The sequence below is a fragment of the Hypanus sabinus genome, chromosome 11 (assembly GCF_030144855.1).
Source record: "Hypanus sabinus isolate sHypSab1 chromosome 11, sHypSab1.hap1, whole genome shotgun sequence".
Taxonomy (NCBI): Eukaryota; Metazoa; Chordata; class Chondrichthyes; order Myliobatiformes; family Dasyatidae; genus Hypanus; species Hypanus sabinus.
The window spans coordinates 44,954,407-44,979,934 of NC_082716.1; the positions used below are offsets into that span (position 1 = coordinate 44,954,407).

At 41.1% G+C, this 25,528-nt stretch overlaps 1 protein-coding gene across 1 annotated transcript in view; it reads left to right on the forward strand.

Moving 5' to 3' along the window:
* Positions 1–25,528, forward strand: part of faf1 (Fas (TNFRSF6) associated factor 1) — a 339,764-nt gene that overhangs the window by 33,340 nt on the left and 280,896 nt on the right. The window contains exons 5-6 of the mRNA XM_059984260.1: positions 5,213–5,304; positions 9,273–9,376. Of these exons, the coding sequence (XP_059840243.1) occupies positions 5,213–5,304; positions 9,273–9,376 (196 nt within the window). The remainder of the gene's footprint in view (positions 1–5,212; positions 5,305–9,272; positions 9,377–25,528) is intronic.

Here is a 25,528-nt window from a genome sequence, read left to right on the forward strand (position 1 = left end):
GGTTGGACGGACTCGGAGTCCTCTGTGGTCAGGGCGCTTTCACTGTGTGCTGCGTCTGCGAGGCTGAGTCTGATGGAGCTTTCATTGTGTGCTGTGTCTGCAAGGCTGAGTCTGGTGTCGTGGAAGTCCTTAGTGGGGGTATTCGCTTCTGCTGCCAGCGTGGGATGATGAGTCTATCGGGACCCTGAGGACTTGTGGAAACTGTGTGGTGGTTTCTTTCGAATTTATAGTCTTTTAACATCTTTGGGCTATTTTTTTTACTGTGCCCATGGTCTGTTTTTTAATCAATTATGGTATTGTCTGCACTGTTGTAACTATATGTTAACTGTAACTATATGTAACTGTGGTTTTGTGTAGGTCTTGTAGCTTTAGTTTTTGGCTTGTTGGGTGGTAGAGTTGGTCTCTTGACTTGGTGTGTCTGGGTATTCTTGTTTTGTTTGGTGGGTTTGGAGCTCCTTTCCAAGGAACGCGTTAAGATGGTAACGCGATATTAATATGCAGCAGCCTCTCCGGACTCTGGATTTGGTGATTACCAAATGTTATGTGGATTTTCTGGTGTAGTCTGTTTTGTCGTGTGCTTTTGTGATATCATTCTGGAGAACGTTGTCTTTTTTTTGTTAAAACTGCATTGCATTTGTGGTTTCTAAATGACAATAAACTGAACTGAACTGATATACTTGGTCAGACCCTAGGATCCACCTTGAAGATGGCCATCATCATTTTTTCATAAAGTATGTGTTTTATGCAAACACGGTTCTGTTGCCTGAACACACTAACTTCCAAGTCCTTCTCCATGGTAAATACAATTGAGAACTATTTGCTTAAGTACTTGCCCTTCCTCCTGTGGTTCAACACATAAATGACCACACTGATCCATAGGAGAGCAGTGAATCTCTGACTCAATATCTTTTTGCCCTTCTAATTTCCTTAAGTGTAATACTTCATTACGTGTATTTCTCAAGGGCTTTTCTTGATCTCCGTTGACTATACCTAAAGTTTACCTCCTTTATCCTGATCTGGGTCTTAATATCTTTTGTCAGCCAGGGTTGCTTAAACCTGCTGGTCTTCCTCTGTGACACATCAACCACTTGCTTGACCTCATTTCTCAAGAGGAGGTAGAGTAATAGGGCCAGTAGTAGTCAAGTAAGGCTATCTACATATTGCTTCAGAAACTCTTCTGGTTGCTTTCAACAGATTCTGCCTCATCTAATTCTGTCGCACTGTCAATATTCCCCTGATCTATCCCTATGGCCTTGCAGGTTAATGTCACTGATGCCTTTTTAATTCCCATTTTGAAAAGATTGATTTTCTTTGCTTGACCACCCTTTGTTGGTTTATCAAATTTTAAGATTTGTCTTTGGAATGTTAAGAAGCTTCCTCTATTTCTGTGAGTGAGCCATTGTATTGTGGTAATTTTTTATCTCCTGAATTTCACCTTGGGATATATCTGAGTCATATCGATTGGTATATTTTAATTATTTATTGGTTATTTTAGTTCTCACTCTTTTCTAATTTCTGAAATTCAAGAGATTAAATTAGGTTATGTTTAACTATTTCTCATGTTGATGGCTTAAATGAAGAAGGGTCTTGGCCCAAAGCATCAGCTGTTTGTTCATTTCCATGAATGCTGCCTGAACTGTTGAGTTTCTCCTGTTTTTTGTATGTGTTATTTTGGGTTTCCAACATCTGCAGAATTTCTCATGACTATTAAAAAAAGCTGGATAGAATGGACATGGAGATGTTATTTCTAATAGCGGGAGAGTGTAGGACCAGAGGACTCAGCCTCCGAATAGATGGACATCACTTTTGTTTGTCAGAAGATAGTGAATCTGTGGAATTCTATGCCACAGATGGCTGTGGAGGCCAGATTTTTGGGTATATTGAAAATAGAGGCCCACGGTTCTTGATTAATAAGGGTGTCAAAGGTTATGTGGTGAAGGCAGGAGAATGAGTTTGAGAGGGAAAATAAATTGGCCATTGTTGAATAGCGGAGCAGAATCGATGGGTCAAATTGCCCAATTCTGTTTCTGTTTTATGATCTTGTTAATGATGACTGTGAAAGTACTGGGTTGTTACTTGGAAAAAATACAGCTGGTTCACTGCAGTCCTTCAGAGAAGGAAATTTACAATCTTTGCCTAACCTGGCCTAACTGCACCAATGTTGTTCTCAGTTCTTAAGGACAGTCAATAAATGCCAGTATTGTCTATTGCAGCCATGTCCTCTGAATCTTTTTTTAAAAAAATCCTGTATTTCTACTTTTCTTGCCATTTCCTTGGAGGTTTTACTTTCAGCTGAAGGTAATTGTGCCTTCAGTTCACTGTCCTAAGGTGGTTCTTTTGACATTATAGTGCTCCTTCAAATCCAGTGGGTTGTCAATTTAATGTTCAAATGACTGAAATGGATTTTGTCTATGTATAAAATCTATACTAGACAATCTTGAACTTCATCTACAGATTGGCAAATATGATGATGTGGCCATCTCTGAAACTTGGCTAAAAGATGACTGCCATTGGGAGCCAACTGTCCAAGGATATACGGTGTATTGGAACGATAAGTTACTAGGCAGAGGAGGTGGTGTGGCCCTGTGTATAAGAAATATTAGATCATTAGAAAGAGGTGACATAGGATTGGAAGGTGTAGTGTCTCTATGGGTTGAGTTAGGAAATGGCAAGGGTAAAAGGACCCTCATGGCAGTTGTGTACAAGTCTCCAGACAGCATCTGGGATGTAGATTACAAATCATAGCAGGAGATAGAAAAGGTGTGTCAGAAGGGCAATGGCATGATAATCATTGGGGATTTTAACATGAAAGTAGATTTGGAAAACCAGGTCAGTACTGGACTTCAAGAGAGAATTTATAGAATGTCTAATCATGGCTTTTAAGAACAGCTTGTTGTTTAGTCCACTAGGGGATCGGCTGTACTGGATTGAGTGTTGTGCAATGATCCAGAGGAAATAAGACGCTTAAGGTTAAGGAACCCTTGGGGAACAGTGATCACAATATGATCGAGTTCACTTTGCAATTTGAGAAGGAGAAACTAAAATCCAGTGTGTTGGTATTTCAATGGAATAAAGGAAATTACAATGGCTAAAGCTAGTGGGAAGATGGAGGATTGCAAAGCTTTCAAAAACTTGCAGAAGGAAACTAAGAAGGTCATTAGGAAGGATAAGATGAATTATGAAAGGAAGCTGGCGATTAATATCAAGGAAGATACTAAAAGCTTTTTTAAAGTATATTAAGTGTAAAAGAGAGTTGAGGGTAGCTATAGGACCAATAGAGAATGACACTGGAGATATTGTAATGAGAGCAGCAGAGACGGCAGAGGAACTGAATGTGTATGTTCCATCAGTCTTCACAGTGGAAGACATCTGCAGTATACCAGACATTCAAGAGTGACAGGGAAGTGAAGTATGTGCATTGAAAATTACAACTGTGAAGGTGCTCAGGGGGCTTAATAGTCTGAGGACGAATTAATCTCCTGGACCTGTTGGAATGCACCCTCGGGTTCTGAAGGAAGTAGCTGAAAAGATTGTGGAGGCATGAAACAATGATCTTTTAGGAATTGATAGATTCTGGCATTGTACCAGATGACTGGAAAATTGCAAATATTACTCCGCTAGTTAAGAAGGGTGGGAAGCAGCAGAAAGGAAACTATAGACCTTTTAGCCTGACATCAGTGGTTGGGAAGTTGTTGAAATCGATTGTTAGGGATGAGATTACGGAGTAGCTGGAGGTACATGACAAGATAGGCCAAAGCTAGCATGGTTTCCTGAAAGGAAAATCCTGCCTGACAAACCTACTGCAGTTTTTTTGCAGGAATTACAAGCAGGGTAGACAAAAGAGATGCCGTAGATGTGGTGTACTTGGATTTTCAGAAGGCCTTTGACAAGGTGCTGCACATGAGGTGCTCAGCAAGATAAGAGCCCATGGAATTACAGGGGATTTACTAGCATGGGTGGAGCATTGGCTGATTGGCAGAAAACAGAGTGGGAATAAAGGTATCCTATTCTGGGTGGCTGCCGGTTACCAGTGGAGTTCTGGCTGGCTGCTGATTACCATTCGATGTTGGGACTGCTGCTTTTTATGATCTATGTCAATGATTTGGACTATGGGATTAATGGATTTGTGGCCAAGTTTTCCAATGATACAAAGATAGTGGAGGAGTGGGTAGTGTTGAGGAAACAGAGAGCCTGTAGAGAGACTTAGATAGTTTAGGGGAATGGGCAAAGAATGGCAAATGAAATACAATGTTAGAAAGTGTATGGTCATGCACTTTGGTTGAAGAAATAAATGGGCAGACTATTATTTAGATGGCACAAGAATTCAAAATGTAGAGATGTAAAGGGACTTGGGACTCCTTGTGCAGGATACCCTAAAAGTTAACCTCCAGGTTGGGTCAGTGGTGAAGAAGGTGGATGCAATGTTGGCATTCATTTCTAGAGGTATCGAATACAAGAGCAGGGATGTGATGTTGAGGCTCTGTAAGGCACTCATGAGACCACATTGGGGTACTGTGTGCAGTTTTGGGTCCTTATTTTAGAAAGGATATACTGACATTGGAGAGGGTTCAGAGAAGATTCATGAGAACGATTCCAGGAATGAAAGGGTTACCCTCTGAGGAACGTTGGGCTGCTTTTGGGCTGTATTCCCTGGAGTTCAGGAGAATGAAGGAGGGATCTCTTAGAAGCATTCCGAATGTTAAAAGGCCTGAACAGATTAGATATGGCAAAGTTATTTCCATGGTAGGGGATTCTAGGACAAGAGGTCACAACTTCAGGATTGAAGGGTGTCCATTTAGAACAGAGATGTGGAGAAATTACTTTAGTCAGAGGGTGGTAAATCTGTGGAATTTGTTGCTATGAGAGGCTGTGGAGGCCAAGTCATTGGGTGTATTTAAGGTAGAGATGGGTAGGTTTTTGATTAGCCAGGGCATCGAAGGGTATGGGAAAAAGCAGGGGAGTGGGGATGACTGGAAGAATTGGATCAGCCCATGATTGAATGGTGGAGCGTACTTGGTTGGCCGAATAGCTTTCTGCTCCTCAATCTTATGGTCTTATATCAATTTATTTTATTATCACCTCTGTAAACATCATATTCTAAACTATATTTCGTGGCAAACCTTTAATTTATTATTAGTTTTGTTTCCTCAGTAATTGAAACTTTCTGTAGATCCAGCAAATGTGATTTTTTAAAAATTTCTAATTTTTGCAGGTGCTATCAAGCAAATTTTAGAAAATGAGCTGCAGATTCCTGTACCACAAATGCTGTTAAAAGGTTGGAAGTCAGCAGATGTAAATGACAGTGTGAGTTTATACTGCTTTTTAAGAGATTAAAAAGTTAAAGATCTGCTTCATTTGTCACATGTACATTGAAACATATAGTGAAATGTCTTGTTTGTATCAGTGACAAACACAGTCTGATAATGTGCTTGTGGCTTCCCTCAATTGTCACCATGCTTCTGATGCCAACACAGCATACTCCGAACTTGCCCTAACCTTTATGTCTTTGGAATCAGTTGGAAACTAGAGCACCCATCAGAAGCCCATGTAGTCACAGGGAGAACATACAAACTTCTTACAGACAACAGTAGGAAGTGAAATGTCAGTTCAACTTGCCTTGAATCCTAGGGACTTTAACTTTTTAAACCAACCCAGCATGTCACAGCCTTGTCAAATGCCGTATTAAAATCCTTATAGACTGTATCAACTATACGGTTCTCCAATGTATTTTGTTACTTCAAATCATTCTGTCGAATTGGTCATCCTCTGACTAAGAAAGTGCTTACAATTGTTAATTAATTTGTCTTTCAAAGTGCAGATTAAATCTATCCCTTTTTTTTTCCAATTTTCCTACCATTAATGTTGGACTCACTGACTTGTAATTATATAACCATTTAACAATTACAGCACGGAAACAGGCCATCTTGGCCCTTCTAGTCCGTGCCGAACACTTACTCTCACCTAGTCCTACCGACCTGCACTCAGCCCATAACTCTCCATTCCTTTCCTGTCCATATACCTATCCAATTTTTTTTTAAATGACAATATTGAACCTGCCTCTACCACTTCTGCTGGAAGCTTGTTCCATACAGCTACCACTCTCTGAATGAAGAAGTTCCCCCTCGTGTTACCCCTAAACTTTTGCCCCTTAACTCTCAACTCATGTCCTCTTGTTTGAATCTCCCCTATGCTCACTGGATAAAGCCTTTACACGTCGACTCTATCTATCTCCCTCATAATTTTAAATACCCCTATCCAGTCCCCCCTCAACCTTCTACGCTCCAAAGAATAAAGACCTAACTTGTTCAACCTTTCTCTGTAACTTAGGTGCTGAAACCCAGGTAACATTCTAGTAAATCTCCTCTGTATTGTCTCTATTTTGTTGACACCTTTCCTATAATTCGGTGACCAGAACTGTACACAATACTCCAAATTTGGCCTCACCAATGCCTTGTACAATTTTAACATTACATCTCAATTCCTATATTCAATACTCTGATTTATAAAGGCTGTCATTATATCATTAATGGCATAAATTATATCTCATTTATTGGTGTTTTTTGAATAAAATCAACATATTTGCTGTTCTTCAGTCATCAGGTATCTTGCCTGTGACCAGCAAAGATTTAGAAACCTTTGTTAGAGCACCAGCAATCCTTTGCTTTACATAGCAGCTTGGCTTGCATTTCATCAGGCCCTGGAGAATTGGAACTTTTAAGTACACTATGACATCTATTAACCCTATTTAATATGAATATATTCCAAAAAATTATCTACCCCTTCCCTGAATTCTTTAACTAAATGTTCTTCTCTGTGAATATGTATTAGAAGTATTAAATAAAGACCTCACGTGTGTGCCCCTGCATCACCTCCAGTTTGATATTCTTGTCCTTGATGCATCCTGCACTTTTTTCCCCTGATTATCTTCTTTTTGATATATTTATAACATGCGTTGGAGTTTTCCAAATTAATTAGCCTTTTCTCTTTGCTCTTTTTTTTTCAAGTAGAAGTTCCTACCACCCTTTCACATTGTATACATTTTGAAGGCCTTCCCTTGTTTTCAGTTCACAATACCTAACATATGGTTTTTTTTAATCTAGTCCTTGAGTTTTGGGATTTCACATACTTGTTGACAGTATCTTTCACCCAACTTTCTTTGTCTCACTCTTGAATAACTTCACTTGTCAGTTGTGGACCTGATTGCTATTAGTTGCTCTGCTTACATTTGCCAGGTCCATTGTTGTTGAAATCACCTTCCTCCAATTCATAACCTTCCAAAATCATGGTTACTGTTGCCAAAGTGCTTTCCTGCTAGCATCTCCAACACTTGCTCAGTTACCTTACCTAATATAAAATCTAGCTTTGGCCTTGTTCAAAAATTTCACTTTGCAGTAGTTTAATGTGAAAGTTGTCGATGGGGTGGAATTTTTTTAAACTGTTCCTAGTTAACATTGGATAAGTTGACATTTCCTACCTTAGCTCTGGATTTGTCAACATGTCTGCTCCTTTAAATGCTGCTGACTATTAGCACACCTTTAGTATATCCCCAACAAAGTGTTTGCCCCCTCTTTGTTCCTAAGGTCTACCCATATGGCCTCATTTTGAAGAACTGTCTAGGATACCCTCCCACATTACTGCAGTAATGATACTTTATTCCAAGCACAACATGCTGGAAGAACTCAGCAGGTCAGACAGCAACAATGGAAAGGAATAGAGTCGATGTTTTGGGACAAGACCCTTCATCTGAACTGGTGAAAGATCTCGGCCCGAAATTTATTACTTTCCATAGGTGCTGCCTGATCTGCTGAGTTCCTCCGGGGGAGGGGGGGGGGGTGTGTGTGTGTCTCTCTCTCTCTCTCTCTGGATTTCCAGCATCTGCAGAATCCTTTTATACTGTTATTCAACATTGCAGCATCATCTCTGTGTATCTTGTTGTAACTTTGAAAGGCTGGACCACATTTTAAACAGATACTACTGCCTTGGTTATTTGGGGTTGGTGCTGTCTTTACTTTGTTATATCCACTGTGTAATCATAGTTCTTAATCAGCAATCCTGATGAAGGGTCTTTGTCTGACCCCGAAACGTTGACTGTTCATTTCTCTCTGTAGATGACCCCTGACCTGCTGAGTTCCTCCAGCATTTTGTGTGTGTTGCTGCAAGTTTCCAGCTCTTGCAGTCTCTGTTGTGCCTTAATGAACACAAACTGGGTTATCAATTGAGACATACACAAATTTCGTTAAACCAGGAGTAAAATAAACATCTTTCCTCATGCACATTCTTCATACCTAACTTTGGGGTCTTAAGTTCAGCAGATGTGGAAATTGTTTAAGTTGAATGTTTGAAAAGCTAATGTGTCCAAGATAGCAAATCCTTTTAATAAAATATATGATATAGTGATTAATACAGCTCAAAGATCTTACTGAAAAATATATTGTAAATGTTTTGTGCTTCTTTATTAGTACATTAGTGATCTGTTGTATTTGATATGGATTATTTTTGAAGTGGCAGCTGATGTGCTTTTTTTTAAATGTTTCTCCTCTTAGCATTGGAACAGGATTTGTAGCAGACTAATTAATAGATTGCTATGATTAGGAAGCAGCTCTTACTACAGTACATTTGTTCTCCATCTGCCATTTTTCTGCCCAAATTTCTGACTGATCTCTGTATAATATCCAAGTATGAACAGATAGTTCTTTCTGCTCTGTCCTTTGATAACCTTCCTCAGTATCCACAACTCAACCTATTTTTATGTTGTTTGCAATCTTACTAATTAGACCACCTACATTTTCATCCAGCTTATTATATCACGAACAACATTTCTCAGTACTAGTCCTTGTGGGTGATGGGAGGTTCACAAACCTACAGTCAGAAAAACACCCCAGCCACCATTTTCCTGGCTCCTATGAACAAATCACCTTTTGCATCCAACTTGACTGCTCACTGTGGATCCCACGTGACATATGGTAACCTTTGAATCAGCTTACTATGAGGGAACTTGACAACGTTTTACTGATATCCATGCTGACAGCATCCATTTCCTTGCCCTTGTTAATCATCTGTCTCAAAAAATCTCAAATTTAAGGGATGTGGGGAGGGGGTCTCCCCTGCACAAAGCCATGTGACTTTCCTTAACGTTCATTTGAAAATATACATTTATAAATATACAAGTTTTTTTATAGGAAGATAAAAGTTGTTGTTATATTGATTTTTCTCACTGGTTCTTTAAAAACCTGCCTTAAATTGGTCACTGTTGTTTTTCTCCCCATCTATAGACTGTTCTGAGGTCTCTGCACTTACCTAAGAATAATAGCCTTTATGTTCTCACACCTGACATAGCTCAACCAGGATTAGATGGACCAGCAGCAAGTCAGTCAAGGTAAACTGTTGTATAATTTTTATTTTGTGTTAATTAGAGCTTTGAACTGTTACCATTCATGGTGCTCCTTGATCTCGTTTACTGTATTTGATGCTCAAAGAATAAGCAGTCATACAATAACAAAGTATAAATATGACTTGTGTAACCCTTATGCTTGGCCAGCAAGTCTTTCTCTAAGGGAAGATTACTTTCGGCCCCATCAAACTGAGAAATCTCATTCATGTGGATGATGCATGAAGTGTTGCCCGGTTACAAATCTGCACTCCAAAATATTAGACAGTACACCATATGCAATTAATTGATTGAACTTTATAAATTTTAATCTGAATATAGGGTTAGTAAAGAAAATAAAAAGGAAAAGGCCCTATTTTAAGAGGAAAGTCAAAAGTGCATATTGGAGCTCACAATGTGGCCATTCATCAACCATCGACTTCCTCCGAGCATCACCGACCTTCAGACCCTCGCTCCTGGTCCACTCCGTCCAGTGGTCTCCCAGCTCTCTCTCTGAACACATGTCTTCCTTCTTTCGCCGACCAAACAACCCTGAAAATCTCACTTCTAGACTCACAAGAAACAACAACATTACTATCGTTGGATGCCCCCCCCCACCCCACATTCCAGGCCCTGTTATCTCCAGTCATAGCCCAAACATTGCTGTTATAGAGAAACCATTACATTAGCAGTGAAACGTTACAGAGAGGCTATTATATTAGCAGTGAAACCTTACAGTACATTACACTAGTATATCCAAATTTTCTGTGATACAGATAGATCAGTCTTGATATAATTGCCTACTAATTTTGCTAACTGTCTGCAAGCTTAGAAAATTGGGGCTTGGATGTTGAAATTCCTTGTGTGTTTTTCTGCACACATTTCTTGTTGCAATGTTTTTAGGCAGCCATGGAAAACCTGAAAAAAGTAAACTATTGCAATTTATGCTATATTTCCAGGATTTTCATAGGCCTTTCAGTAAACTGGTCAGTTAGTGAGGGAAGCCATGCGGAAATTCTGTCCCTTTGAATTTAATTGAATCGAATTACCTTTATTACTTGCATCCTTCATATACATCAGGAATAAAAAATGTTACATCTCTGTCTAAAGGTGCAATTTGTAGTAATTTATAAGTAGTATGTACAACAGAACGGTCAATATAACAGAGAAATACAATTGTAAAGCATGAATTAATCAGTCTGATAGCCTGGTGGAAGAAGCTGTCCCAGAGCCTGTTGGTCCTGGCTTTTATGTTGCAGTACCGTTTCCCGATGGTAGCAGCTGAAACAGTTTGTGTTTGGGGTGTCTCAGGTCCCCAATGATCCTCGGACTCTTTTTAAATACCTGTCTTTGAAAATGTATTGAATAGTGGTAAGTTCACATCTCAGATGCACTGGGCTGTTCACAAGAGTCCTGTGATTGAGAGAAGTACAGTTCCTATACCAGGCAGTGATGCAGCCAGTCAGGATGCTCTCAATTGTGCCCTTGTAGAAAGTAATTAGGATTTGGGGGCCCATACCAAACTTCTCCAAGTGTCTGAGGTGAAAGAGGCGCTGAGGTGAAAGGGTAGTCTGCAGCAATTTATCTAAAATTATTTTAAAATTAGCAGTGTGCATGTTAGCTTTTTAAGATGATCATCAGTTTTATAGTGCTCTTTGTAAAAGAAAAAATATGGATTACTTGAACTCCAAAGGAATTCACTTGAGGGAAACACTTTCTTTTCCAGATGCTTATACAGGTTTCCCCTGCTATTCGAAGGTAGAGTGTTCCTATGAATTGGTTCATAAGCTGGAATGTTGTAAAGTGAAGAAGCAATTACCATTTATTTATATGGGAAAAATTTGTGAGCGTTTGCAGACCCAAAAAATAACCTACCAAATTATGCCAAATAACACATAAAACCTAAAATAACAGTAACATATAGTAAAAGCAGGAATGATCTGATAAATACACAGCCTATATAATGTAGGAATACTTTTCTGCAATTATTGCAGCGCTGTCTACTGCAGTGAAAATCTCACACAAGCGCTCTCGACAGCACTCGCGGGAAAAACATGGCGCAAATGCACTTGGCAGAAACACGCAGTGCAAGTGCTCTCAGCAGAAGCACTCCTTCCAGTAACCTTTAAGCTATGAAGCAGTCAAGTAACACATAAAAATACACAGCATATATAAAGTAGAAATTATGTATGTGCAGTGTAGTTTCACTTACCGGAATCGGGAAGACAGTGAGCACACTGATGATGGTGTGTTAGTCTGAGTCGTCGGTGGTGGGAGGTAGAGGAGACTGGGGTGTCATCTCATCGTCGTCTGTTTCCATCAGGGCTGGCAGGTCACCTTCTATGTCTGCCTGCCTCGATGTCGAAGGTTGAGTTTCGTCGTCTGCTGTGGCTGATGTGGAAGGCTTGAAAAATGACAGTATGCTTGACTGCTTAGCCTCGCGCATTTTTCTATCATACCTTTTTTTGTAACCACTCAAACCATCCTGCAAATATGCCCTAAACTTACATACCCTTTCAAAATTACAGTCATACTTTTCTGCAATCATTGCAGCGTTGTCAATCACAGTGAAAATTTCACACAATTGCTTCACGTTCAGTTCACTTTTGGGCCATTCGCTACTGCGTTTGGCTTCAATTGTTATCCCTTCCTCTTCATCAGCTCTTCATCTCTCAGTTCTTGGCCAAAACTTCTTCAACGTCATCTTCATCAACTTCCACAAACCCTTAGCCAAACTCACTATATCTTTACTTTGTTCATCACAATCGAAACGCTTCATTATGTCTAGTTTTACGCTAAGTGTAACACCCTTGCGTGCTCTTTTAGACTTTTCCGATACCTTAGAACTCACCTTGCTAACAGATGCACAAAATAAATCGACAGAAAGCACAGGTCCTCACAGGCACATGCTTAAGCAATGCTGGCTTGAATGCAGTTCTGGGGGAGGAACTTGGCTGCTGGGCGCGCGTGCTGCCTTTTCTCGTAATAGTGAAAACACCTTCTGTTAGCGAAAACAGGTAACTAATGTAGGTCTTTCGTAACAGCGAGGTGTCTTAGAACATTCGAAAAACGGGGGATACCTGTAAATATATGATAAGTTAATGTTCAATTTATCTATTCACATTTAAATTTCTAGTAATTGTTTCTGCTTTTTGGTGTGCTAAGCGATAGCAAAGACACAGACCAAAGTTACCCCAAAGGCTTTGCATTTCATCCGACATTCGACAACCCCCAGGTTCTCTCTGTCCTTGGCAAGGGAGCTATCCCCCATTTTCACAGCAAGTGTGAAACATAACAACAACTTGCTGGTTTACGATGTTAAAAGTCCGTTTTGTCGCTTTTTTCAAGCTTTGTGTCTGAAGATCGCAAAGATCTTGGGCCTTCGGGCCCACAGCAAAAGATTTTCCAGCCACCCTGATGACACACGAGTCTCCTGGCATGACACCGACCCTCAATCCGCCCGTCTCCAGTGCCCTGAGATCTTAGGGTTGCGAACATGATTGAGATACTCAGGCCAAATCCTTGGCACGTTGAATAATGGCCAGTTGTGGAATCCTGAGAACACATCCCATTCCTGCAAAGAACTGAAGTCTACATGTAACTTCAGGTCAGAGTCTTCAAAAGAACCTTGAAAGGGAAAAAAGATAAAGATATTAAAGGAAGAAACAGAGCTGTTTCCAAGATGCAAGCAAAGGAGTCGCCGTTGGTGCCATCAACCCTTCTAAGAAAAAAGATAAATAAATCAATTGCATTAAATAAGTGTGTGTATATTAAATAATTAAATTAAAAATAGTGCAAAAACAGAAATAATAAAAGTGAGGTAGCATTCAGGGGTTCAATGTCCATTTAGGAATTGTGTGGCAGAAGGGAAGAATCTGTTCCTGATTATGGATGTCGTCTTTCTGAGGCACAACTCCTTGAAGTTGTCTTGGATACTACAGAGGCTAAAAGATGGAGCTGGCTAATTTTACAATGTTCTGTAACTTTTAGTCCTGTGCAGTGGCCTCCCTCTTCTCCCCCCCCACCCCCATCCCTCCCCCATACCGGACAGTGATGCAGCCTGTCAGAATGCTTTACATGATACATTCATGTAAGTTTTAAAATGTTTCAGTTGACAAAACAAATCTCTTCAAGCTCTGAATGAAATATAGCCGCTGACTAGTCTTCTTTATAGCTGCATTGATAATGTTGAGGCCAGGTTAGATCCTCAGAGATCTTGACACCCAGGAACTCGAAACCGCTCACTCTCTGCACTTCTGATCTCTCCATAGGGATTGGTTTGTGTTCCCTCATCCTACCTTTCATGAAGTCCACAGTCAGCTCTTTTGGCTTACTGACATTAAGTGCAAGGTTGTTGCTACAACACTACTAATCTAGCTGGTATATCGCGCTTTTGTATGCCCTCTCATCTCCATCTGAGATTCTACCAGAAATGGTTGTATCACCAGCAAAATTATAGATGGCATTTGAGCTTCTCCTAGCCATGCAGTTATGGGCATAGAGGAAGTAGAACAGTGGGGTAAGCACACACCCCTGAGGTGTGCCAGTGTTGATTTTCAGGAGATATCATCACCATTCCACACGGATTGTGCTCTTCCAGTTAGAAAGTCAAGGATCCAATTACAGATGGAAGTACAAAGGCCCAGGTTCTGTAGCTTATTGATCAGGACTGTGAGAATGATGGTGTTAAACACTGAGCTGTAGTCAATGAACAGCACCTTGGCATTGATGTTTGTTTTGTCTAGGTGGTCCAAGGCCATGTGAAGATCCACTAAGATTGCATCTGCCGTAGACTTTATTGTGACAATAGACAAATTGCAGTGGGTCCAGGTCCTTGCTGAAACGAGTTGATTCAAGCCATGACCAACATCTTAAAGCTCTTCATCACCATAGATGCGAGTGCTACTGGGCAATAATCATTTAGGCTGCTCACACTAGTCTTGCATTGGTATAATTATTGCCATTTTGAAGCAGTTGGGAACTTCCAACCATAGCAGTGAGAGGTTAAAAATGTTTTTAAATACACCCGCCAGTTGGTTGGCACAATTTTTCAGAGCCTTACCAGGTATTCCGTCAGGGCCTGCTACCTTGCGAGGGTTCACTGTCCTTAACAGCAGCCTAGCATCACCCTCCGAGACAGAGATCACAGGGTCTCCCAGTGCAGCAGGGATCTTCACAGCTGTAGTTATGTTCTCCCTTTCAGCAGGTATAGAAGGCGTTGAGTTCATCTGGTAGTGAAGCATCGCTGCCATTCATGCTTATTGGGTTTTGCTTTGTAGGAAGTAATATCCTGCAAACCCTGCCAGAGTTGATATGCATCTGATGTCTCCTCCAACCTCACTTGGAGTTGTTTCTTCGCACTCCGCAAGTCATACATGTTTTTCTTGTCCAGACCTGGGTCACTTGACTTAAATGCCGCAGATCTAGCCCTCAGCAATTGATGAATCTCCTGGTTCATCCACTGCTTTTGGTTTGGGAATGTACAGCATATGTTTGTAGGCACACTCTCATCCACACAAGTTTAATTAAGTTGGTAACAACTGTGGCATACTCAGCCAGATTCGAAGATGAATTCCTGAATACAGTCCAGTCTACCAATTCAATGCAGTCCTGGAAGTGTTTCCATGTTTCCCTTGTTCATACCTTCTTGGTCCTCACTACTGGTGCTGCAGTCTTCAGTCTTTGCCTACACTCCAGAAGTAGAAGTATGGCCAGGTGATCAGACTTTTCCATAGTGTGGGTGTAGAGTAGCAAGCGCAGCATGCATTCTTAATGGTAGTGTAACAGTGGTCCAGTATGTTGGTTCCTCTGGTCGAATAAGTGATTTGTTGATGGTAATTATTTAGTGACTTTTTCACGCTGGCCTGATCTAAAATCCCCCAAAATGATGGTGAAGGCGTTGGGGTGTGCTGTTTCATGCATGTTGATCCCATTGCTCAGATCAGCCAGAGCACTTAATGGCAAGATATTCAAGGTCTAGTGAGCAGTGAGCAGAATTGGAACAACGCTGATACATTTGTGCACCACGAGGAGTGGGTCATGAGGTATACACCTCCACCTCTTTTTTTGTGAGACTCTGTAGTCCTATCCTGGTCTATCGTGACCCATCAATATGAATTGCTGCGTCTGGTATGGAAGGATTTAACCAGGATTCTGTGAAACAAAGTAATCAAATGGTTCTAATGTCCCTCTGTTACTGCACCACAGCTCTCAAGTCTTTGCTTTTATTTACTAGACTATGTTTGCCCGCAAGATGGTCAGTACTCGAGGTTGAAAACCCTGTTTTCTTAAACGCACTCTGACCGGCAGCCACGTTTCCTATGAAGAGTCCGGCAAGAAGTACAGCCATAGTATCAAACAACACACACAAAATGCTGGTGAAACACAACAGGCCAGACAGCATCGATAGGGAGAAGCACTGTCGACGTTTCGGGCCGAGACCCTTCGTCAGGACTAACTGAAAGGAAAGATACTGAGGGGGAAATGCAAAATGATAGTAGAAGACCAGAGGAGGTGGGATGAAGCTAAGAGCTGGAAAGGTGATTGGCACAAGGGATACAGAGCTGGAGAAGGGAAAGGATCATGGGATGGGAGGCCTAGGGAGATAGAAAGGGGGAGGGGAGCACCAGAGGGAGATGGAGAACAGGCAGAGTGATGGGCAGAGAGAGAGAAAAACTAAATATGTCAGGGTTGGGGTAAGGAGGGGAGGAGGGGCATTAACGGAAGTTAGAGAAGTCAATGTTCTCTGCAGAAACCCTTCCCCCCCCCCACTTTCTGCTTTCCGCAGGGATCGCTCCCTACGCAACTCCCTTGTCCATTCGCCCCCTCCATCCCTTCCCACTGATCTCCCTCCTGGCACTTATCCTTGTAAACGGAACAAGTGCTACACCTGCCCTTACACTTCCTCCCTCACCACCATTCAGGGCCCCAGACAGTCCTTCCAGGTGAGGCAACACTTCACCTGTGAGTCGGCTGGTGTGGTATACTGCATCCGGTGCTCCCAGTGTGGCCTTTTATATATTGGTGAGACCTGACGCAGACTGGGAAACAGTTTCGCTGAACACCTACGCTCTGTCCGCCAGAAAAAGCAGGATCTCCCAGTGGCCACACATTTTAATTCCACATCCCACTCCCATTCTGATAAATCTATCCATGGCCGCCTCTACTGTCAAGATGAAGCCACACTCAGGTTGGAGGAACAACACTTTATATACCGGTTGGGTAGCCTCCAACCTGATGGCATGAACATTGACTTCTCTAACTTCTGTTAATGCCTCTCCTCCCCTTCTTACCCCATCCCTGACATATTTAGTTGTTTTTTTCTCTCTTTGCCCATCACTCTGCCTGTTCCCCATCTCCCTCTGGTGTTCCCCTCCCCCTTTCTCCCGAGGCCTCCTGTCCCATGATCCTTTCCCTTCTCCAGCTCTGTATCACTTTTGCCAATCACCTTTCCAGCTCTTAGCTTCATCTCACCCCATCCGGTCTTCTCCTATCATTTCGCATTTCCATCTCCCCCTCCTACTTTCAAATCTCTTAGCATCTTTCCTTTCAGTTAGTCCTGAGGAAGGGTCTCAGCCCGAAACGTCGACAGTGCTTCTCCCTATGGATGCTGCCTGGCCTGCTGTGTTCCACCAGCATTTTGTGTGTGTTGTTTGAATTTCCAGCATCTGCAGATTTCCTCGTGTTTGCGCCATAGTATCAGCATTGTTTCCATTAGTTTTAAGTAGTGATAGCTTATTCAATTGCATTAAGGCATCTTTATTAACTGTACAGACACTGGAAGTTGTGATTCTCAGCTGTGTCTGGCTGAAACTGGAATATCTAAATGTATCCATCGAGTTGTGCTGCACAAGATCACCATTTTCAAGGCGTCCTGGAAGTAATATTTATCATATTTATCCTAATATATTTATATATTATGTATTGAATGCACAATGTCTATACTGTGTTCCCATTCCCATTTGTTCTAGGGCTAATATTGTATACAGAAAGCAAAAAGCAAAGTTTATCACATTTGTGAGACAGGTTGAATTGTATTCCAAAACTGAGGAGCAATATCACCTTTACTGTCTGGAGTGAGATGTACCAGCTGGTTGAGTGGTGTCATAGCAACAACCTTGCACACAACATCAGTAAGATCAAAGAGCTGATTGTGAACTTAGAAAGGGTAAAGCAAGGGACTACAAACCAATCCTCTTAGAAGGATCAGAAATGGAGAGAGTGAGCAATTTCAAGTTCCTGGGTGTCAATATCTTGTAGGATCTAACCTGATCCCAAACTATCGAAGCAGCTATAAAGAAGGCAGGACAATGGCTATATTTCATTAGGAGTTTGAAGACATTTGGTTTGTCCATTAAATTGCACAAACTTCAACAGATATACCATGGAAAGCATTCTGACAGGTTGCATCCCTGTCTGGTAAGGCGGGGCGGGGGGGGGGGGCGGGGGCTGGCTGTTACTCAGGACCAAAACAAACTGCAGAAAGTTGTAAAATTAGCTCAATCTTGGGTACTGCCCTCTGTAGTATCCAAGACATCTTCAAGAGTGGTGCCTCAGAAGAGTGATGTCCATTATTTAAAGACTTCCATCACCTGGGACATGCTCTCTTCCCATTGTTAGCAGCAGGGAGGAGGACCAAATCCTGAAGGCACACACTCAGCAACTCAAGAACAGCTTCTTCCTCTCTGCCATCCCATTTCTGAATGGGCATTGAATCCATGAGCACTACTTCACTTATAAAAATTATTTCTGTTTTTGCACTAGTTTTAATTTCAATAATTAAGAACAATGCATTGATTATGATCAGTATGGCTTTGACTGTAGTAGACTATTACTGATACAAATGTGGGATAAAAATAGAAAACATTGCAGGAGAGGGGTAAGGTTGTTACCATTTCTGGTTTCTAGTTTATGGTTCTTGCCTGTGTGACCAATGAAGTGCATGGGGAATATTTGATTATTTGGTGTCTCAAAATTCAGTAGGAAAACACAGCAGAGAAAAGTTCTTGAATGTCTAGAAATGTTTACAAATTGATACCATTGAAATAGTAAACTTGATATTTTCAGTTCTTTTAAGATTTTGATATTCTAGGATCTTTATTTTATGAACTATCCCCACGGTGACATGACATTGTATTCCATTTATGTAGTCCGATCCCCTGCCATTAGTTGCCTGCTTGTCTAACTTCCAGTGCTGCATAAGCCAAATTTTCTACAGTTTAATATGGAAAGACTGAAGATAGTGTCTTCATTTCTTGGCACAGACTCCATTTCTGACACCACCCCAGCTTCTTAATCTCGGTCTCCATCTCTGGAGACATCTTTTATAAACCAACCAATTTCCATGGTTGTGTATACCTCTTCCCACAATGTCTCCTGCAAGAATGCTATTCCCTTTTCTCAGTTTCTTCATCTCTGTGGCTTTCCTTTCCAGGACATCAGAGGCATCCTCCAAAGAACAGACCCCCTATCTTCCCACCACTTTAACAGTGAGAGTTTCTTGTCCTTACCTACCACCCTGTGAGCCTCCATGTCCAATACCTTGTCCTCTACAACTTTTGCCATCTCCAAAGGGATGCCTCCTCCAAGCATATCTTTACCTCACCGAGCAACCACCCCTCACAAACAAGAAAAAATTTGCAGATGCTGGAAATCTGAGCAACACACAGAAAATGCTGGAGGAACTCAGCAGGCTGGGCAGCATCCATGGAAAAAAGTACAGTTGAAGTTTTGGGCTGAAACCCTTAGGCAGGACTCTACTTCCCTTGTGGTTCCCTTGTCCATTTGTCCCTCCCAAAGACCAAATTGTTAGGCTTGCCCATTCACCTCCTCCCTCGCCCCCATTCAGGGCCCCAAACAGTGGTTCCAGGTGAGGCAACACGACCCCAGCAGATCTGCTGGTGAAGTCTACTGTGAACGGTGTTCCCAATGCCGCATCCTCTGTATTGGTAAAACCCATCATAAGTTGAGGTACTGCTTCATAGAGCATATCTGCTCCATTCACCAAAAGTAGAACTTCCTGGTGGCTAAACTTTTAAATTCTGATTCACATTTCCATTCAAACATGTCGGTCCATGGCCTCTACTTGTGCTAAGACAAGGACACCCTGAGGGTGGAGAAGCAACTCCCTATATAACAACTGGGTAGCCCCTACATGAATATTGATTTCTACTACCAGTTTTTAAAAAAAATCCCTTCCCTGCCCCTCTTCTATTTCCCACTCTAGCCTCTTACCTCTTCTCACCTGCCTTTTACTTTTCTCTGGGTCCCCTCCTCTTTCCCCCTTCCTTTCTAGCGCTGAAGAAAGGCCTGATCCCAAAGCATGGACTGTTCATTAATTTCCGTAGATGTTGCCTGACCTGCTGAGTTCCTCTAGCATTTTGAGTGTGTTGCTCTATTACACTGGGTGTTGATTCCATTGCTTACTCAGCTACTGTTTGAGATGTTACGAGTTATGGCATCCTTTTGATCCTAAAGTGAGCTTTCAATGGAATATTCTTAGTTACAGAGATGTCAGTGTAAGTGAAGGAAATGCACTGTGGTCACAGGTGAGGATTGCCAATCATTACTTAATTAATTTCACACCTTTGCAGGGGGAAATAACTGATTAAAGGTTTAAAATATGGTATTGAAAAATGATTTGGAAAGCAACACATTTCAGTACCATGGATGAAAAATGTGGGCTGAAGGTGGAATGACAGTTTGTAAGTATAAAGAAGTGAAGGATGATTTTGTTTTGTGAAAGGGGTTGAAGAGACAATTCGGAAAAGACAAGCCCTGCACTTAATGCCACCAGTTATTTGGCTGTTGCTCAGTTGCTTAGTTTTTCCATTTAAATTTAGTAATTGACAATTTAGAAGGCATATTGTATTATTAGTGTATCTTTCCCTTAAACTCGTTACAAAAAATAAATATTGTGTTGAGAGTTGATACAGTAGTTTTGAGAGTTGCAATGTGGTGGAAGGAGCACAATTAATACTAAAGCCTCAACTTGCCACCAGGTGGTGTGCATGATCAAAATCAGATGGCCAATGTTTGTTACAATCATTTCTGATCATAAAGGTTTGCTGTTTGTAGTGACATTTCCTCTTGCATCAAAGAATAAGTTCTCAAGTGTGATCGACCATATACTGATGCAATTTATAACATAGTATTTCTGAGATCTATTCACTAGGAACTGCAAGAACTGTACCTTGCAGTATTCTTCCAGATGTCTTTCAATGATGTGTTATATTCACTAAGAGTATAATGGATTGATACTATACCGTGGATTCTGGTTAATTGCGATCCATTGGGTCCATTACATTTTGGCCCAATTAAGTGGCTGTTCCAATTAGCCCAAGATTCATGGAAATCATTAAAAAGGTATTTAAAAAAAAACAAACTCAATTTACCTGAGTAACAAATTATGTATTTAAATGAAATACAAAATAAACCACCAGAAAAAGCAGGATCTCCCAGCGGCGATCCATTTCAAACCTACTTCCCATTCCCTTTCCAACATGTCATTCCATGGCCTCCTCTACTGCCACGGTGAGGTCACACTTAGAATGCAGGAGCCACACTTTGTACTCTGTCTGGGTAACCTCCAACCTGATAGCAGGAACATCAGTTTGTCAGACTTCAGTTATTGCCCCCTTGCCATTTCCCATTCTCATTTCCCTCGCTCACTTTATCTCCTTACCTGCCCATCACCTCCCTCTAGTGCTCCTCCCCTTTCCCTTTCTTCCATGGCCTTGTGTCCTCTCCTGTCAGATTCTTCCTTCTCCAGCCCTTTTATCTTCTTCACCAATCAACTTCCCAATTCTATACTTCACCCTTCCCCCCTCCTGGTTTCACCAATCAACTACTACCTTGTATTTCTTCCTCCCCATCTTCTTATCCTGACTTCTCATCTCTTTTTTTTTTCCAGTCCTGATGAAAAAATGTCAGTAGATTACTCTTTCCATGGATGCTCCCTGGCCTGCTGAGCTCCTCCAGCATTTTGTGTGTATTACTTTGATTTCCAGCATCTGCAGGTTTTCTCTTGTTTGAAATACAGAACAAAATCAAACGCTACCAATATTACTACAGTATTATAAAATGCTCCATTAGTTATTGATGAAGGAATTCATCCACTGTACACTGAAGTAGTGAAATTGTTTCATTTTCACTCCCGGCCGTTTCTTGCATCTCCAAGCCTGAATGCTTGAAACTGCAGTGAGCAAAACAGTTATGAGTTATCTTGCTGCTTATTTCTCACTCACTATCAGTGACAAAAATCGATGCTTTCTAATCACAAACACATGCAACTGACGCTAATTAAAAAAATCTTTGCTTTCAGCACTGTGTACTGTCAGCCAGCCATACAAGTGCATGTGACTGATGTTAGTTAGCAACTGTTTCTCAGCAGTCTTCTGTCCCAATTAAGCTGCATAATATCTCCAAAAAACAAAAGGAATCCCTATTTTCTTGATTAGTTTTTGTCCTTTAAGAGCTGTCCCAAATAAGTGGTTGCCCCGATTACTGATGGCCCAATTAACTGGAATCCACTGTATTAGAAAATAACTTCGTTATTTTCGGTGGTTCTGGTAAGGCAATTTGGATTAATGAATTAATAGTACCAGGTAAAACATGAGCGAGATTAAAAATGTAGCCTGAGATTTTCATTCCCACTCATATTCTATAGCTCTTAGTGCCAAGAGGTGAATTCTTACTGTCGCATTATCTGAGCTGATGGAATGCATTACCTGGATAATTTTTTAATGCAAGATTTTAATCAGAATGAGTACCTTTAAAATTGCTCCATTTCCAACAAATCGGTCCAGTGTGCTGTGAGCTACCAGGTGCTGGACATGAGAGCAAGAATGCTGTAGCTGGTTTGCTGGAAAATTGCAAATGTCACTCCACTCTATAAGAAAGGAGGGAGGCAAAAGGCACAAAATTATAGACCAGTTAGCCTGACTGTAGTGGTTGTATTATTAAGGATGAGGTTTCAGAATACTTAGAGGCACATGATAAATGGGCCAAAGTTAGTATGGTTTCCATAATATTTCTTTATTTTTATAAATGGAAATTTTGCTTGATAAATCTTTTGGAATTCTGAGGAAATAACAGGCAGGATAGACAAAGGAGAGTCAGTTGATGTTGTTTACTTGGATTTTCAGAAGGCCTTTGATGAGGCTGCTAAACAAGATAATAGCCCATGGTATTACAGAAAAATTAATGGCATGTACAGAAGATTGATTGACTGGCAGAAGCATTGGAGAGGGTCCATTGAATGACTATGCGAATGATCTCATAATTCAGCGGGAATGAAAGTGTTAATGTATGAGTAGTGTTTGATGACTCTGGACCAGTACTTGTTGGAGTTTAGCAGAACTGGGTGGGTGGGAGAGGCATTTTATTGAAACCTACCAGACATTGAAAAGTCAAGATTGTGGATGTTTTAAGTAGTGGAAGAGTCTTGGAGCAGAGAGTACAGACTCAGAATGGAAGGATGTCCCAGTAGAGCAGAAATAAAGGAGGTATTTCTGTAGCAAGAAGTTGGTGAATTTGTGGAATTCATTGTCACAGATTGGCTATGAAGGCCAAGTCACTGGGTATATTTAAAGCAAAGGTTGATAGGTACTTAATTAGTAAGGGTGTCAAAGGTTATGGGGAGAAGGCAGGAAACTTCTACTAGAATGTCGATGCACTTGGATGCAGCAGCCTCTTTGGGTCCAACCAAAGTTGTAACTGTTTGTCCTTTACGTCTTTTTTTTAATTGCAAGACACTGCTGGTTATCAAGATCCTCAAATACTGCAGATCTACGCCACTAGTGAGTTGCTGGATGATGGTGGAACTGGTCATGTTACACACTGTATTGCAACCTGCTTCAGCCACCCAGGGAAGAAGGCGTCAGAGGCGGTGTGTGATCCAACAGATGGTGTGGGTGATTGTCTTGGACATTTTTGTTATGATCATAAAGACCCGGTTGGACATCGGTAATGTAGGATACTGCAGGTCCGATTCACTGGTTCATTAGCGAGACTAACAGGGAAGTTGCTTGGCCTTATTTCTGGCATGGATCAGGCCTTCATTCATGCCTTGGGGTCGCCGGTTGCAGCCACTGAGGAAGGAGATGCTGGAGCTAGCTGTGTGCTGCTGAATTTCCTGCTGGATAGGGGGCTGGCCCTTCCCACTGTACTACCCTTCAGTGTGGAAGACAAGCTGGAGTGCATTTGTCTGGGGCAGCTTGATGCAATGAGGAACTGCTACAAGTTGTTCTTGTAGAAACGTGGGTACACAACAACATTCAAGCACCATCAATCTACAGGGCATGGAACTTGGAGAGTTGGGCTATATTATTATCTTACAATTTTTTTGTATCTGTATGTTTTTCTGCTGTCATAATTATATGTGTTGTGTGTGACTGTTCGTTCAGTGTTTTGCAGTCTGGCACCAGAGGAATGCTGTTTCTTTTGGCTCTTCAGGTATGGTTGAATGACAATTAAACTTGAACTTGAATGGGTTTTTCAAGGGCAAATAAATCAGCTGTGATCAAATGATGGGAAAGTCTGTGATAAGGTGGAGATCAAGATTGTCCAGGTAACATTATTGTTCTCAACTTTTATTGAGAAGCGGAAAGATTAAGCAATGACAGAAGTTTGAAACTTTCTTTTCCTCAATTAGTTTGATCAAGTGTTTATTATTAAATCTTGAGGTGTTAATAAAAGATCATAAGACATAGGAGCAGAATTAGGTCATTTTGCCCTTCAAGTCTGCTCGATCATGGCTGATTTATTATCCCTATTACCCCATTCTCCTCCTTTCTTCCTTTGATGCTCTGACTAATCAAGAGCCTATAAACTTCCTCTTTAAATAATCCAGTGACTTGGCAATGAATTCCACAGATTCAGCATCCTCTGGCTGAAGAATTTCCTCCTCGTACAAAAGATGCAGGTGTCAAAAATAAGTTCACAGTAAGTGGTGGTGCAGGTGCAAGAGGCAAAATGGCTGGTCCTTTTCTTATCGATCTTTATTTGAGCATAAAGATTCCTGAATTGTACACGGCTGGGGAAGGAAAGAAAGGGAGTGAAATACAGGATTAATTAAAGACAATCGTAGAATGTTCGAGAGAGAGAATGTTGCAGAAGGATCAAAGACAGAATCTGTTTTGTTGAAGCTAAGAAACAATAGAATGAATATTAATACTGCTGAGTGCTTCTGTAGATCTCCAATGAGTGAGATCAAGGTGAAATCTATGTTTAATGGTAAATGTTGCATTTTGCATCTATAGGAAATTAGAAATGAGGTACTAAGGTCTTGCTTGGAAGCATATTGTGAAAGAAAAAGGATGAGTATGTTAAACCATTTGGAGGTAAATTATGCAGGATGTAGTATTGAAGCAGCCACATTAATCATGATGGGCTGCCTTTGTTGATCGGCATTTTGGGTTATCACTTGCTATACACATTCATCAGGACTCCTTATCCGCGGATTCAACCAACCGCGGATCAGGAAAACCCGGAAGTTCGCTCTCCAGCACTCATTGTTTGAGCACGTACAGACGATTTTTTCTTGTCATCATTCCCAAAACAATACAGTATAACAACTATTTACATAGCATTTACGTTGTATTAGGTATAAGTAATCTAGAAATGACTTAGAAGTACAGGAAGTCCCCGGGTTATGAATGAGTTCCGTTCCTGAGTCCGTCGTTAAGTCGGATTTGAAGTCAGAACAGGTATATCCGGTATTATTTAGTGTCAGTTAGTCAAACGTTTTTCTTAGTATATAGTGCATATTTTACCTTTCTATGCATATAAAACACGAGAAACATATGTATTTCAATAATTTAACCACTGCATTGCTTAGTAATAATTGTAGCTTTCATCGGGGCAGTGCCTTTTATATGCTCCATTAAAATTGTTCCCATTGTTGACTGATTGTAGCCTAACACTTTTCCAATGACCAATGGTGTTTCACCTTGTTCCGATCACGTTATTACTTCCACCTTATTTTCAATCGGGATCGTGATTATTTTTGTGCACAGAAACTCTGCTGATTCAGAGCTGCACCGACAGGTCCTAATATCCAGCGCACGGAGACATGTTAAATAAAGTCCGGGGTTCCATTGGGTCCTAAAGACCACCGCAATGATACATGTTAAATAAGGGACTTGAGCATCCGCGAATTTT